This window comes from Humulus lupulus, chromosome 6 (genome assembly GCF_963169125.1).
Source record: "Humulus lupulus chromosome 6, drHumLupu1.1, whole genome shotgun sequence".
Lineage (NCBI taxonomy): Eukaryota > Viridiplantae > Streptophyta > Magnoliopsida > Rosales > Cannabaceae > Humulus > Humulus lupulus.
This window is the reverse complement of record NC_084798.1, coordinates 3007829-3022659: the sequence shown is the minus strand read 5'-3', so window position 1 is coordinate 3022659 and position 14831 is coordinate 3007829. Positions and strand designations below refer to the sequence as shown.

Sequence of the window (14831 nt, the reverse complement as noted above, 5' to 3'; positions counted from 1 at the left end):
TTGCATGTTAAATGCTAGTGAACGCTGATTACCTGTTTGAGACACTGACTAGTCAGGGACCGACTCTAAAGTCGATGATCACGCATTGAATGGCTCTATGGCATTAATGCGGGACCGACCCTAAGGTCGAAGAACTTATAAGCGCTTACTTGGTCTACGACCAGATGACTATAGCCAAGGTATATGACCCCGGTGACCGTTTGTCACGTGGCTAAGGGACGTTGTCCATAGTTTCGACCCTAGAGTCGTGAGGAAGGTTATGTTGGTGACCAATCACCATACACCTGTCCTAAACAAACTTATGAGTGAAACACTTACCGATTAAGCCCTGGTGACCCTATCGTCACATGGCTAAAGAGAGCGATGCTCATTATTGTGACTTTTGGCTATTGTCACCTATTTGTTGGACTGATAGTCCTGAATGGTTATTATGATCGTTGTCGATATTATATCATGTCTTACTACGTTTTCTTGCTGGGCCTTGGCTCATGGGTGCTACGTGGTGCAGGTAAAGGAAAGGAAAAGCTTGGCCAGCCTTGAGTGGAGAGCTTGGGCGACGTGATGTACATACAGGGCCGCTTGACCGCCACAGTCAAGGAGTTCTTAGAGGGACTAGGGGTTTACCCTATTTTTGTCGCTTAGGCTGGCGGGGACTGCAAATTTGAAACAATAGCGACTCTTTTGTATTACGAACTACTTGTAAACATTTTAAAAGGCTCATGAGCAGTTTATTTACCTAATGAAAAGTACCATTTCCTTTTTACTGATTTTACACCTTAACTTGTTAATGACACCTAGATCACGTTTTTAACCAAATGACTCGGGTAGCGAGTCAAATTTCCGGTTCACTGTTCACCGTAACTGTTCTGGGGTAACCAGGGCGTTACAATAGGAGGAAGAGGTGATTGTATTAGAGATAATTGGAGAAGTACCTAGCAATCATAAAAAAAACATAATAAGATTGAAAAATTGATGAAAGAAAAGAGAAAAAAAAATCGTACTTTTACATAAATAATCTTAAAAAACGTATTGACCTATACTCCTTTTTTTTTTCTTTTCACATATAATATTCAAAGTGCTTATTCTATTAAAAAAAACAAAATTCAAACATAGATTGTAGGCCCATATAATTGTTGATTACCTTTATAAATCACTATTTTTGAAAAATCATCTTGGCTTCTCAATGTATACTATTTTTAACATTGTACATTTCAATTAAAAAAAATGATTTTATAAGTCCATGTGCCAAATCCATTAATGTAATTAGTGAGCATATTAGAAAAAATATACCACTTAATTAAAATATGTAGCATGTGATAATTTTATTTCATTGAGAAATTTGAGACATTCATTAGCATCCAACTTACATTCTTATATGCTACAAAAAAACAAAAGCTTACATTCTCATAATCAATTATTTATTTTTGTGATCTAAACGAAAATCTCACACTCAATTATGTCCAATTAAAAAATTGTAACCTTACTACGAACTCGAAAAATTTGAATTATCCTATTTATTCTCACACGAGAAAAATAAAATTATTATTTTTCACTTTAATTATAAATTACACACCTTACACATGATTGAGATTGACCATAATTGGCAATTTTCTTTATCTTCCACAAAATTTGTTTCTTTCCTTTATTTTTTTGTCATTATCATACACCTATTCATTGTAATAATCCCTTTGAAAAGGATGAACAAACAATAAATAATAAAATATTACAAAATATATAATCTAATTTAGTAAAAAAATAATTTCACTCGGTCTACACACGGCCAACTCATTATTTTTCATTGGATTTTTCTTTCAAAATATATTTTTTCCTTTTCCTTACTCCAAAAGGTAAAGACCAAAGTTTCTTTGCAATGTCACAATCCCCAAAATGCCCATCCATAAATGAAATACCATATATGTAACATAGGAACACCAGGGGTAGGATTGTCATTACGCCCTAAAGAATGGGGACGTGTATGTCCTCTTATTTCTAATTAGGGTTTCCAAACTCTTCCACAAAGGTACAACTAGTCAGATTCAATTTGAATAGAGAAGGGCGCGTCACCCGCGGGTGAGAGAAAATAGACTTAACAGCCAATGAAAATCGAAGAAAAGAAAAAGAAGACCAAGGCTACTGGTTCGACACGTGGAGGTACTTACGCGTGGACCAGTAGAATGAAATTGATGATGTCATAAAAGTAACAGGCGGGTGAGGTTATCGGAGGTGTATTAGGGGGAGCCGTGGTGCTATTTGAATCACCGCTTTTGGATCACCAAAACCCTCTCTTTCCAAAAACCCAAACCCTTGGCGGCTGTGAGACCCGTTGTTCCCATATCACTCTGTCTCTACCAATCTTTCTTAGGGTTTCTCTCTCACTCACTCTCTCTCTCTGTTTATTCCTAAAACCCCCTTTTAGCCAAATTCTGTGTTGTTAGGGTTTAATATCGAAGCAGAAGAGCGGAGATAAAAGATCTAAAAATCCGGTCATGGCAACCGTTTCTCCTGCGGATCGTATCCTTAAATCTGTTTTTTCATATGGGTATTGTTGTTTTCGTGTTTTCTTATCTGGGTCTCCTTCGATCTGTGATTTCCTTATTCTTTATCGTGGAAGTTTGTGTCTGAGCTTCTCTTGTGATTTGTTCTGTGCGTAATATGTAGATCGGTGTAAAGGGCCTCTTTTTTATTTGTCGAAGATGCTTAAAATGCCTTTATTCTTTTGTGTTCTTTACTTATGAGTTTTAGGTTCGATTTTGTTTGTGGTGTGTGGAATTGCTTATAAGTTTAAAAATTCTGTTCTGTATTTGTATTTGTATCTGTATCTGTACATGTATGTATATGTATGGAGTTCGTGTTTTGAGAGTTTTTTTTATTTTTATTTTTTGTTAATTCGTGTGTTCGAATTGTCTATTCATTTGATTTGTTTTATGTATTTGTATATGTATATGTATGGAGTTGTTTGTGTGTATGTGTATGTAGTTATGTTGTTTAGGATAGAGTTTTATGATCTTCAATCGGAAATAATTGAATTGGATTAAAAAGAATTAGTCTTGCTGCCTGCTCCTATATTTTTTTTTTCGTACTCTGATATGATATTATAGAGGATTGCATATTTGTTTCCTTTACTTTGTTCTGTCAATAGAAACAACAGCAGAGTTGCTTCAGAAGTTGACCTTAGATACCCAAGCCAAGGCTTTGGATATCCCTGAGCCTACCAAGAAGGTATAATACAACATGTCTTGGTATTGTAGCTCTTGTAATTCTCTTTTGCGTTCCCGCTTTATTTAAAAAAGGGTATTTATTTTATTTTATTTTCTTTGCTAACAACTGTGAGATTGGATTGGTAAGGAAAAATTTGAAGTAACAGTTGTTTATTGTTAATGATGGTTGTGAATTTGACTAATTCTTTTGTGTGTGTGTGTTTTTTTGGCAGCCAACTGCTAACCAGTTTGGTTCAGTTGACTCGAGTAATGCTGCCAATGGTCAGATCCCACCATCCGAGCGGTCTCTGACCCCAGTCCTACAGGACTTCATGGATCCTTCAGTATGTTATGTCCCAAATGCTGCTTATCCTTCCTACTACTATGGAGGAGGTAAGTTGATTAGTGACCTTGATTTTGATTGTCTTTTGTTCCTTTTGTGTCTTAATATGTTCATCATTTAGCTATTTAGTTTGTAATATATATTGTATAAACCTGGTGTATGCCTCTTGCAGCCTATGATGGTTCCAGTAATGATTGGGATGACTACTCAAGATACGTGAATCCAGAGGGAGTGGAGATGAACACTGTGAGTGATTTTCCATGGTGACTTTATTTTCTTAAATTTAGAATGTGAAATTGACTTGCTAAATGTTTGTTTGTGTGTGTTTCAGGGAGTTTATGGGGATAATGGGTCTCTTATGTATCATCACGGTTATGGGTATGCACCCTATGGTCCATATTCACCAGCTCCATCCCCAGTTCCCACCATGGGAAATGATGGTCAGCTGTATGGACCACAGCACTACCAGTATCCGCCCTATTTTCAGCCGCTTACACCAACTAGTGCACCTTTCACTCCTAGTTCCGCAGTTTCTCAAAGCGAGGTCTCTACTTCAGTAGCTGCTGATCAAAAACCTCTGCCTGTTGAAACAGCTAATGGGAATGCTAATGGTGTTGTAAACACTGGCAACATGAAGGGGAATAATGGTTCGGCTCCTGTAAAACCAGCATACCAGAACTCGTCTTTTAATTCAAATGGTTCGTATGCAAGGGGACCTTTGCCAGGTCGTGTTTCTACTCCTGGTTATCAGGATCCGAGATTTGGTTTTGATGGTTTACGTTCTGGAATTCCATGTTTAGATGCACCACTTTTTTCAGATTGGCAGCCCAGGCCGGTGACAAGCTCAACTATCACTTCAATTTCAAATGGCAATAACGTTCCATCGGCAAGGAATCAAAATTATCGTCCAAATACACAGTTCATGGTATGATTTTTTGAGATTTTTTTTAACATTCTGATATTTATAAATTGTCTTGAGTATCTTTGTTTCAGTGTTAATATTTCTCTGTTATCTATGATTTATATTGCAGGGAGTGCACCACCCTAGAACGTTGACACCGATGAGTCCGGCTTACATTAATAGAATGTATCCAAACAAGCTATATGGCCAGTATGGCAATGCGATTAGATCTGGCATGGGCTTTGGATACGGGTATGATTCACGAACAAATCAACGAGCGTGGTTAGCTGTTGATGGCAAGTACAAGCCAAGGGGGCGAAATGGTGGCTACTACGGATATGGTAACGAGAACATGGATGGTTTAAATGAATTGAACAGAGGGCCTAGAGCCAAGGGTTCCAAGAACCAAAAGGATTTTGTACCCCCTACCCTTGCAGTCAAGGGGCAAAACCTGCCAACAAATGTTACTAGTGACAAGGAGAAGGACAAGACCATTGTTGTTCCGGATCGTGAACAATACAATAAAGCAGATTTTCCCGAGCAGTATGCTGATGCCAAGTGTTTCATTATCAAGTCTTACAGCGAAGATGATGTTCACAAGAGCATCAAGTATAATGTTTGGGCAAGTACTCCCAACGGCAACAAGAAGCTTCATGCTGCATACTCGGAGGCTCAGGAGAAGCCTGGCAGCTGTCCTGTATTCCTCTTTTTCTCGGTGAGCAATTTGAATCGATTTGATTCGTGCGCTTATATGTGTTCAGTTTAACTATTACTTTTTTGTCTAATTAACTTTTTCTTCCCCTGAACTTCTAGGTCAATACTAGTGGGCAATTTGTTGGCCTAGCGGAGATGATAGGACCAGTTGATTTCAACAAGAATGTTGAGTATTGGCAACAGGACAAATGGAATGGCTGCTTCCCTGTCAAGTGGCATATTGTTAAAGATGTACCCAACAGTTTGTTGAAGCACATTACGCTTGACAACAATGAGAACAAACCTGTGACAAACAGCAGGGACACTCAGGAGGTAATTTCACCAACACATCTTTTGTTGTTGCTTTTGTTTTCTCGGGAGTCTTTACCTAACCACCATGGATATTTGTCATGTATTTGTTTAGGTCAAGCTGGAGCCAGGGCTTAGATTGATTAAGATATTCAAGGAGCACTCGAGCAAAACTTGCATTCTTGATGATTTTGGCTTTTATGAGACTCGCCAGAAGACAATTCAGGAGAAGAAAGCTAAGCAACAGCAATTTCAGAAACAGGTAAGTTTTGCTTGCTGCCTATGAATGTGTTCGACCTTTTCTATCGCGTGTATTGTTCAAGATTTTAATTTCCTTATGAAACAGGTGTGGGAAGGAAAGCCCATGGACGAGAAGAAAGAAGTTGCAAATGGGGAGTTGAACCCGAAGCCATCCGAGTTAGTTGCATCAGAGGTCACTAAGGAGGCTTTGCCAACGACCACTGCAGCCCAAGCTGGTGACAACGTTAAGATTGCTGAGAATGGACCTGCTACCACAACCACAACGGGGGATGCCCCAAAGGGTGCAAAGCCAGTAGTTGTGGCCGAGAAGAGGAATGTTGCGAACGGGGTTGCTAATGGTTGCTAGTCTCTGCAAAGTGCAAGACGGCATTCCTCGCTCTCCATGTAGTTTTGTTACAAAAAAACGTCAGAAAGTTCTTGCTTGCTGCTGAATATACTTAGAGGGCAAGTTTCTGGCAAAAAGTAAATTCTGGGTATTTCTGGGACTGCCATTAAAATCATTCAAACAAGCTTTTGGTCCTGCTATGGAGAGAGTCAATAATTCATTGAGAGAGGAGGAATCAATCTTTGGTGGATAGAAGGAAGTTGGTGGTGGGGTGTCTCATGTAGAATTGTGAAGCAATCTATGAGTTTTTTACAAGAAAGAATCTCAAGTTTCCAACCCTTTTTTCTTTTTCCTTTTTTATATTTTGCTACTACAGTGGGTTTAGCTCCTAACAAGGTTTTGAGATTGCTAGGGTTTTGGGGTTGTAGGGTTTCTTGTTTTTTTTTTTTTTTTAGTTGGGTTTATTATTAAGGTAATCTGTCTTTTTGGGTTTAAATTTTTATTTTAATTTTTTTTTGGTTGGCTATTTTCCCGTCTTGTAAATCAAGAGCTTTTTCCATTGCGGGGTCAGCTTTGATTTTCTTCTGTTGTAAGAGAGAGAACTGGAAAGCAAGGTGGGAAATATATATTACAATATTATATAATAGTCAAAAGCAGCTTATATATATTTTTATTATTTCTTTTTGTTATTTTCGTTTGTAATTTTCTTTCCCAAAATAAAGGATGAGAAGAGAATAATCATTGAAAAAGAAAGAAACAAAAAAAAAATGAATGGAAAGAAGAAGAAGACGTATGAGTATGGTAACTATAACTTTCGTACCTATCTTCATTAGACTTGGACATTATGTTATTATGTACACGTTGGTGCCACTTGTATATCCTAATATGGAATTCAATTTTGGCTTTTATAACTTTTGAAAGAAATAAACAAAAAAATTCGTTGGCAATTTCTAGTTTATTCTTTGTATTTTTCTTTTTGGTTTGAAAAACAATTATTAAGTAGTAATTATGTTATGTTTATTTAAATATAAATTGATGTTTAATATTTTGCTACTCCATATTTTATTAAAGTTTAAAATATACTATTATGTTGGAGCACTTAGTTGCAACTACTTTTTTGACATAATTTTTGTTATTAAGTAAATTTTTTAGTATTGAAAACAAGATTGTTATATGCTTGTTTGTTTTTTATATAAAATTTAACTGTTTGAATCTTGTTTTTGACAGTGTTAATTATATAGAACTTTTTAAAATTTTACGGAATATCTTAAATGACAACAATGTGTATCATTATTAAAAAAATTATTTAAATACCGACCCCAAAATACATATTACTAACATAATTTATAATATTTGGAGTCATCTATGTTATTTTTAGTCATTCTCATCTTCTGCTGTATATTTTACTCCACAGGAAATCAATAGAAAAACATAACAAAAAAATATTAATAACTCAAGGGGTAGTTTGGCAAAATAAAATTATACAAGGACAAAAACTAAACAAGAAGGTTTAGGAAGAAATTTTGCACTTTGTCCCATATAATATAAAAATTGAAGAAACGTGGCAAATTCATATAATAATAATAATAATAATAATAAGGTATGGCCTATATGAGTAGAGAGATAGAGTTGCCTAATTTAATATTAATTATTTAATATATGATAAGCATTGCCATGCAATAATTAGTCACCAAAACCAAAACCAAAACCAAAACCGAAACCAAAACCAAACTCTCAACAGAATCTAAACACAATTGGATATGGCTTCCTCTCTTGCTCTTTCTCTCAAGAGAATCTCTTCTCATGGTGTCACTACATCTACTTGGAGACACTTTTCAACTTCATCATCACCATCACTATCACCATCATCTTCATCTTCTTCTTCGCTGAATCTTTACTCTGCCATCAACCAAGCTCTCCACATCGCCATGGATTCCGATCCTCGGTACTTTTCCTTTTCTGTCTTTTTGTTTTGGATTTTATGTGTTCATTTCATGGTTCTTGTTCTTATATCAATCATTATGATATATGAACAGTGCTTATGTGTTTGGGGAAGATGTGGGCTTCGGTGGGGTTTTCCGCTGCACTACTGGATTGGCTGATAAATTTGGTAAAGACAGAGTCTTCAATACCCCTCTTTGTGAACAAGTATGCTTTTTTCATTACTTAATACTTCAACCCAACAACTTATTCTCATAGATCATCATCATCATCATCTCACTTGGGTTAATTATGTTATGTTATTACCCAGGGCATTGTTGGATTTGGCATTGGTCTAGCAGCAATGGTAGGCTTTTTTTCAAAATTTGTGTCTTTAGTTGTTTGTTTTCAGCTTTATATCCAGTTCATTTGACTTTTGATTTGGTTTGAATATCTGACATGTTATAGGGTAATCGAGCTATTGCTGAAATACAGTTCGCAGATTATATATTTCCTGCTTTTGATCAGGTAATGGGTCTTTCATTGTGTATTACTGCTAGATTTTATGAAAGTCTCACTTTTGACCCATTTAGAATATGGTTGGTAGGAGCAGGGAGAGAACATAGGAAATTAGGAAGGAGGGGTAGGTGGGTATCTTTCCATTGTTTTATTTGGTATGAAAGAGAAGAGAAACCCAAAATCCTCTGTGTTTAATTGTACAGTGACATTATACCACTTGAGGGGATCAATCCTTCTATCCTAAAATCTATCCAGTGTTGGAAGGAATCAAATTTGATTAAGATTGATTATTGATATATATATTGTTTAAGTGTACAATGGCATTACACCACTTGAGGGGATCAACCCTTTTCATTACTTTCACCTCTTCTCCCTCTTACCACACACACTATTCACAGACAAGACTCTTTGTTTTTTTATCTGTAGATTGTCAATGAAGCTGCAAAGTTCAGATACCGGAGTGGGAACCAGTTCAATTGTGGAGGTAAAGTTTTAGGAAATCCCCTGTGATTAACAATTACTTCTCTTCTGTGCTGTTGTAGTTGGTGTCATTCTTTAATTAATGAGGTCATGTAATGTTCTCTTTAGGCTTAACAATAAGAACCCCTTATGGAGCTGTGGGCCACGGAGGACATTACCACTCACAGTCCCCAGAAGCTTTCTTTTGCCATGTTCCTGGTCTTAAAGTATGTTTCTTGTTTCATCCCATGAAATATATTAGGACTCCTGTAACAAAACCAACATGTTTTTAAGATTTTTCTTGCTTATTGAATCTTTGAATAAATAGTCCTTGTCACAAACCCATTATAACTCTAAGTTTCACTGAAGCAATTGGCATGCCACATGCTTTTTCTGTGTAAAGTCCATTTCAATCTTTTCCATAATCTCTGTGTTGAGTCTAGTTATTTGCTCTTCAATCACCATTGGAAAATAATTAGATATCTTGAATCTATGTTGATACTAGTTCTTAGTGGTAAGCAATGTTAGTTACTCAATACTTTTTCATATAGGTGGTCATCCCTCGAAGCCCAAAGCAAGCAAAAGGGTTATTGCTGTCTAGCATACGTGATCCAAACCCTGTTGTGTTTTTTGAACCTAAGGTATTGTCCTTCTGTTGCTGTTAAGATTCACCTAGTGAATTCATTCGTTCCAACAAGAAATTCAGACTAAAATTTTACCTTTTTTGTTGGCTTCAGTGGCTATACCGTTTGTCAGTAGAAGAGGTTCCTGAACATGACTACATGTTGCCTTTATCAGAGGCTGAGGTATATTACATGATGTTGATATCATTGTATCTTCTATTGTTCGAGTCACATAGTGAACCTTATCTTTTTGGAAGCTTAGGTGATTAGAGAGGGAAGTGATATCACACTTGTTGGTTGGGGTGCTCAGTTATCCATTATGGAACAAGCCTGTGTTGATGCTGAAAAAGTAAGTTTCTTTTTTTCTTTTTGGTGAACTTCATTCTGGTTGAAATGGCTAACCAAGCCTGGTTTTTAAGTTCTATGATAATTATAACTACCAACAATTTTCAGGATGGTATTTCTTGTGAACTGATAGACCTAAAAACACTAATACCCTGGGATAAGGAAACAGTTGAAGCCTCTGTCAGAAAAACTGGAAGGCTTCTTGTAAGTACCATCTTAAACTTTGTTTGGCGACAACTCAAGGATCACAGCAGTTCTTGGTGACAATACAAAGTAATTTCTTTTCATGCAGATTAGTCATGAAGCTCCAATCACTGGAGGTTTTGGTGCTGAAATATCTGCTTCGATCGTCGAGCGTTGCTTCTTAAGGGTAATTCACAATCCTTTTATCACAATACCATATTACTTGCTGTTAGTACTAAGACATGTTATTTAATCAGATAACATGATTCGTGATTTTAGTTAAACCCTTTTTAGTGAGTTTGAATTATGTGTTTTTCCAGTTAGAAGCACCTGTAGCCAGAGTATGTGGTTTGGACACCCCCTTTCCCCTTGTTTTTGAGCCCTTCTACTTACCCACCAAGAACAAGGTAAAAATCATTTGAAAGGTTTTGGTTTGCACTTTCACAACTTGGTAGGTGAGTTTGCTTATTGACTCTATTATTTTTTCTCAATGAATGCAGATCTTGGATGCAATCAAATCAACTGTAAATTACTAATGGCCTTCTAATCCTTCTGATGCAAGCATATGGACCGTATGGGCTGTGGCATTGAAATTGGTTCTCTTCATCAGTCTAATATCTTTTCTCAACTTACAAATTTATAGATTTATGGGAAGATTCATGATTGATTTTCCCACTAGTTGACAATTTATAAAAATATGACAGATTCATATAAGTTTATTTAAAAGAAATTTTGCACTGATCTACATACAATAGAAAAATGCAATTCCACTCCATTTATCTTTATAGAATAAGCCAAAAATAAGAGCTTTATTTAGTGGTATAAACTTTATCATCAAGGTCTTTTGACATAAACTTACAAAAGTTGAACTCGAGTAAGCTAAATCTCATCATCATAATTTTTCATTTACAAAACTCTCATGAAAAATTCATAATATCGAAGAAGTTAATACAGAGAATGCTTCAGTGGCTTCTCATCCAACCATGGTGGTTCGCTTTCGACCTCACTGCCTCATTCATTGTATAAGTTGTGGATTAGTAAAAGAAACCAAAAACGTTGAAACTGAAATTTTACCAGTCTCTATACAGTCAGAAGATCAAAGTCACACCTTGAGCTAACTTATTCAAAGTTGATGACTCCTCTTCTTTTAGGACTTCCTATATCATATGTAGCAAGTATTCGATCCATCTATCAGAACAGATTTGTAATTTTTTTTTGTAATATGCTAGTGTGAACTGATTAATTGAGATGTAGAAATCGCGAATAAATACGAATACATGCTTACCAATTTGGTAGTTGGTTCAACAATCAGCAATGTAATTTGAGAGACAGTATGACCATAATCAGATCAGACCAGTTTTCAAGTCTGTTGTCTGTTTTATTTTCTGCTCCAATCAGCCAAAGAAAGATGAATGGATGATAAATATGCTTGACCACCTAGTAGAAAAAAGAACAAATATTGTTTTAAACCTCATGAAGTACTCAATTTCAAGTTCACAGAAAAGTTGATAGCTTAAGAGTATTACCTTAAAAAAATGAATATCTTAGATCTGAGTAAACTGACTAGCTAAGCGCATGAGCAAGTGAAGCATTGGCAAGTTTAGAGGACATTCTCTTCACATTTCCATTTACAAGAATATCATAAGTGGTGTTATCGGGTTCAAGACCTCTGTCAAGCATCTCATCGTGCAACCTAAAGGCCTCCTGCAAATTTCCCTCCCTGAAGTGCCCAGCAATCAAGCAATTATAAATAAGAACGCTAGGCGCAAGATTCTTTTGATCCATCTCTTCCAACACCTTGCGCGCATTCACTAGCTGTCCCTTGTTACAAAGGCCATTTATTAAAACCGTATACATAATGATATCAGGCACAATACCCTTCGAAAGCATTTCCGAGTAAAGATCTAATGCGTCGTGCAACTCTCCCTCTTTCAGCAGTCCATCAATTAATGTAGTGTAAGTGAGTAAATCGCAAGGAATCCCTTCGTTCACCATTCGCTTATGTAAACCGATAGCTTGTTCCATGTTTCCTAAATTCCGAAAGCCACAAATCATACTATTGTATACAGCTGCATTTGGAGATAGACCAGCCTCAAGAAGTTCAGAGAAAAGTTCAGAGGCAGTTACCATGTCTTGCCCTTTGCTAAACCCATCAATAAGAGCACCATATGCAGCAATATCTAACTCAATGCCCTTACTCATCATCTCATTCCTACTTTTCAGAGCAAGATTGATATTGTTGCTCTTGAAATACCCATTCATCAAGCTAGTGTATGTGACGACATTCGGAGAAACCCCAACTTCACACATTTCTCTATAAACTGTAAGTGCAGAATCAGTATCACCCTCCTTGATAAACCCATCTATAATGCTATTATAGGTCAAGCAAATAGGAACAAATCCCATCTCAGTATATTTCTTCAACATGTCCCTTGCTTCAGATGTTCGACCAACTTTGCACAGGCCATTAATGATAGTGTTGTATGTGAAATCTGTGGGGGCTATATTAATGGCCTTCATTTGGTCAAAAAGATCAAAGGCGCGTTTGGCCTCACCTTTTCTAAAATACCCATCAATCAAAACAGAATATGTGATCACATTTGGCTTTAGATTCCTTTCAAGCATCTCCATAAAGAGGTTATGTGCCACATCCATCCCCCCTCTTCGGCAGTGGCCAAGTATCATTATGTTATAAGACACTACATTAGCTACTATACCCTTACAACTCATGCTATCCCATATTGCACAAGCTTCATTTACTTTGCCCTTATTACAAAGCCAACATAAAACATTATTCCATGTGAATATATTAGCAACACCACACTCAACTGCCGCATGAAACAACTTCAACGCATCTTCATACGAACCAAATTCCAACACCCCGCGTAACAAAGAATTCACTACATAGACATTGGGTTCGATACCTACGTGTTTCATTTGGTTGTAAAGCTCATATGCCTTTTCGATCTTTCCACTCTTAGAACACCACTCAATTATGATTGCATATGTAACCTTGTTTGGACTCAGGCCGTACTCCTTGAGACTATCAAACAAATCCAAAGCACTATCCAAATTCCCTTGCACACAATACCCTTTGATCAAACTTGTAGCAACAACCAAATTCAAAGGCTTTCCACAGCTCATCATTTCATCCTTAATCTTCAATGCTTCCACCACATTTCCCTGCTTCACACAAGCCCCAATAACACAAGTAAATATACCCTCGGAGGGAATCCAACCCAGTTCTCTCATTTTCTTTAACAACTCAGAAGCCATCCTAGAATTGGGTTTCTTACAAACAGCTTGAATCAAAATACTATAAGCCGCAGCATCGAGTTCGATACCTCTAGTGTTCGCCTCACTAAAATAGTTTTCAGCTTCCTCTAACCTCTCTTCCTTCAAACAAGACCGCATCATGACATGTACAGTTACACAATCACCAAAAACTCCCTTCAAAACCATCTTATCATGCAATTCTCGAGCTTCAGTTAACATGTTTCTTCTAACCAATACAGTCAAAAGAATATTCATAAAAGGAATCCAGGGAACCATGCCATGCTCTAACATCTTATCAAAACAAATTATAGCATCTCTTATCCTATCAGCTCTAACATAACTATTCAACAAGTAATTGAAAACTCGAGAATCCAATTCAAAATCAAACCTTGGAGCGCACTCAACCAAGTGATTAACAAACACAGAAGGAGATGGACCAGAATCACCAGAAACAAACTGATTAAGCAAGCTCCGAACTTGTCCGTGGGTCTCCGAAAAACCTGTCAAAATGTGAAGCAAAACACAAAAGGAGTCAACCCCTTTAGCGAAGCCTCTCATTCCTTCTACCCATCTGAAGTACCTGAGAGCCGAGAAAGGGTCGGCTCTGTGGCTTAGCAGAGTGTTTATCACATGGGATTGCGTCAAATCTGGTGTTTGCGAAGTGGGTTCAGTAAAGTTTTCGAATTTGGTTTCTGGGGAACATGGGTCTTGATGATGGTGAAGGCCGAGGTTAGATATGGCTTCTTCATGTTCAGTGTTGGGTTTATTACTATCAGTAGCAGAAGCAATTTCGGTTAGAGAACAAAGATAACGATGACTTAAGAAAGAGCGGCGCAACAATGGAGGAATTGGGCAATAAGAGATTGCAAATCCAAGCTTCATATTTGATTATAGCAACAGAAATGGTGGGTTCACGTGTCTATACTATAAAGTAAGCATAGTTTGGAATGCAATCTTTTGGCGCAGTGGGTTCACATGTGTTTGACTAAGATGCTCATATTTAGTGTTGTGTGAAAGAATTCATTGTGTTATTATATGAAGCTTTCAACTTTGTTCTTCCTTCCACATTCAATGCCGCACCTTCACCATAGTCTCAAACAAAATTTCAGATGTGTTTTCAAGTTCAGTCGAGCACAGACTCAGGCCAATCCATGGTCGCGGCGGCGGTCCTTTCCAGTTTCAGATGAGGTCGGCGGTAATGGGGTCCGTTTCCCAGTTTGAGATTAGGTCGGGCTCTCCATGGGGATTCTAGGGCTGAAACACGATTTGGGGCTTGGGATTCTATTTAGTTTCGTTGAGTTATAGCCCTTGGATGAGATGAATTTGTTTTCATGATGGACGGTTGGATTTTAGTGAGTTCTTGAGAAAGTGTTTAAATTACAATTTTCCCTTACGGCATGTTTACTTAACCAAAATTTGTGTAGTAATAATAATTCTTTGGAAAATTTTACTTTAAGTTTTATTGGTGAGGTTCTCA

At 37.0% G+C, this 14831-nt stretch overlaps 3 protein-coding genes across 10 annotated transcripts; 2 read left to right on the top strand and 1 right to left on the bottom strand.

Moving 5' to 3' along the window:
- Nucleotides 1-2271: 2271 nt before the first annotated feature.
- On the top strand, nucleotides 2272-6705 carry LOC133781411 (YTH domain-containing protein ECT2). Of its 2 annotated transcripts, XM_062220381.1 has the most exons (10): nucleotides 2272-2511; nucleotides 3140-3219; nucleotides 3431-3590; nucleotides 3713-3786; nucleotides 3872-4265; nucleotides 4359-4465; nucleotides 4572-5156; nucleotides 5255-5467; nucleotides 5559-5705; nucleotides 5790-6705. In XM_062220381.1, the coding sequence occupies exons 1-10, from the start codon at nucleotides 2487-2489 to the stop codon at nucleotides 6048-6050; spliced, it is 2046 nt and encodes a 681-aa protein (XP_062076365.1). In that variant the 5' UTR covers nucleotides 2272-2486; the 3' UTR covers nucleotides 6051-6705. The 2 variants fall into 2 exon arrangements, with proteins under 2 accessions (XP_062076365.1, XP_062076364.1); XM_062220380.1 differs by having other exon boundaries at nucleotides 3872-4465.
- A 1014-nt stretch (nucleotides 6706-7719) lies between these two features.
- Nucleotides 7720-10977, top strand: LOC133781410 (2-oxoisovalerate dehydrogenase subunit beta 1, mitochondrial). The gene is made up of 13 exons (XM_062220378.1): nucleotides 7720-7974; nucleotides 8066-8177; nucleotides 8281-8316; nucleotides 8418-8477; nucleotides 8895-8952; nucleotides 9057-9154; nucleotides 9479-9568; nucleotides 9665-9733; nucleotides 9813-9899; nucleotides 10004-10099; nucleotides 10188-10265; nucleotides 10399-10485; nucleotides 10579-10977. The coding sequence occupies exons 1-13, from the start codon at nucleotides 7790-7792 to the stop codon at nucleotides 10612-10614; spliced, it is 1092 nt and encodes a 363-aa protein (XP_062076362.1). The 5' UTR covers nucleotides 7720-7789; the 3' UTR covers nucleotides 10615-10977.
- LOC133781408 (pentatricopeptide repeat-containing protein At3g54980, mitochondrial-like) lies at nucleotides 10869-14691 on the bottom strand. 7 transcript variants are annotated; one of them, XR_009870104.1, is made up of 4 exons: nucleotides 11605-14691; nucleotides 11364-11515; nucleotides 11187-11266; nucleotides 10869-11084 (listed from the first exon to the last, which is right to left on the bottom strand). XR_009870104.1 is itself a non-coding variant. In XM_062220377.1 (2 exons), the coding sequence occupies exon 1, from the start codon at nucleotides 14234-14236 to the stop codon at nucleotides 11642-11644; it is 2595 nt and encodes an 864-aa protein (XP_062076361.1). In that variant the 5' UTR covers nucleotides 14237-14691; the 3' UTR covers nucleotides 10869-11515; nucleotides 11605-11641. The 7 variants fall into 7 exon arrangements, 1 of the variants encoding a protein (XP_062076361.1); XR_009870103.1 differs by having other exon boundaries at nucleotides 11187-11235; XR_009870102.1 differs by having other exon boundaries at nucleotides 11187-11515.
- Nucleotides 14692-14831: the final 140 nt, after the last annotated feature.

Excerpts from the sequence above, each read along its gene's own strand:
- LOC133781408 (XM_062220377.1), bottom strand. The coding sequence starts at position 14,236 with ATGAAGCTTGGATTTGCAATCTCTTATTGCCCAATTCCTCCATTGTTG.
- LOC133781410 (XM_062220378.1), top strand. The coding sequence starts at position 7,790 with ATGGCTTCCTCTCTTGCTCTTTCTCTCAAGAGAATCTCTTCTCATGGT. Across the intron at positions 9,155-9,478 it reads GCCATGTTCCTGGTCTTAAA|GTGGTCATCCCTCGAAGCCC; the intron begins GTATGTTTCTTG and ends TTTTTCATATAG. Across the intron at positions 9,569-9,664 it reads TTGTGTTTTTTGAACCTAAG|TGGCTATACCGTTTGTCAGT; the intron begins GTATTGTCCTTC and ends TGTTGGCTTCAG.
- LOC133781411 (XM_062220380.1), top strand. The coding sequence starts at position 2,487 with ATGGCAACCGTTTCTCCTGCGGATC. Across the intron at positions 3,787-3,871 it reads AGGGAGTGGAGATGAACACT|GGAGTTTATGGGGATAATGG; the intron begins GTGAGTGATTTT and ends TGTGTGTTTCAG. Across the intron at positions 4,466-4,571 it reads GTCCAAATACACAGTTCATG|GGAGTGCACCACCCTAGAAC; the intron begins GTATGATTTTTT and ends TTTATATTGCAG.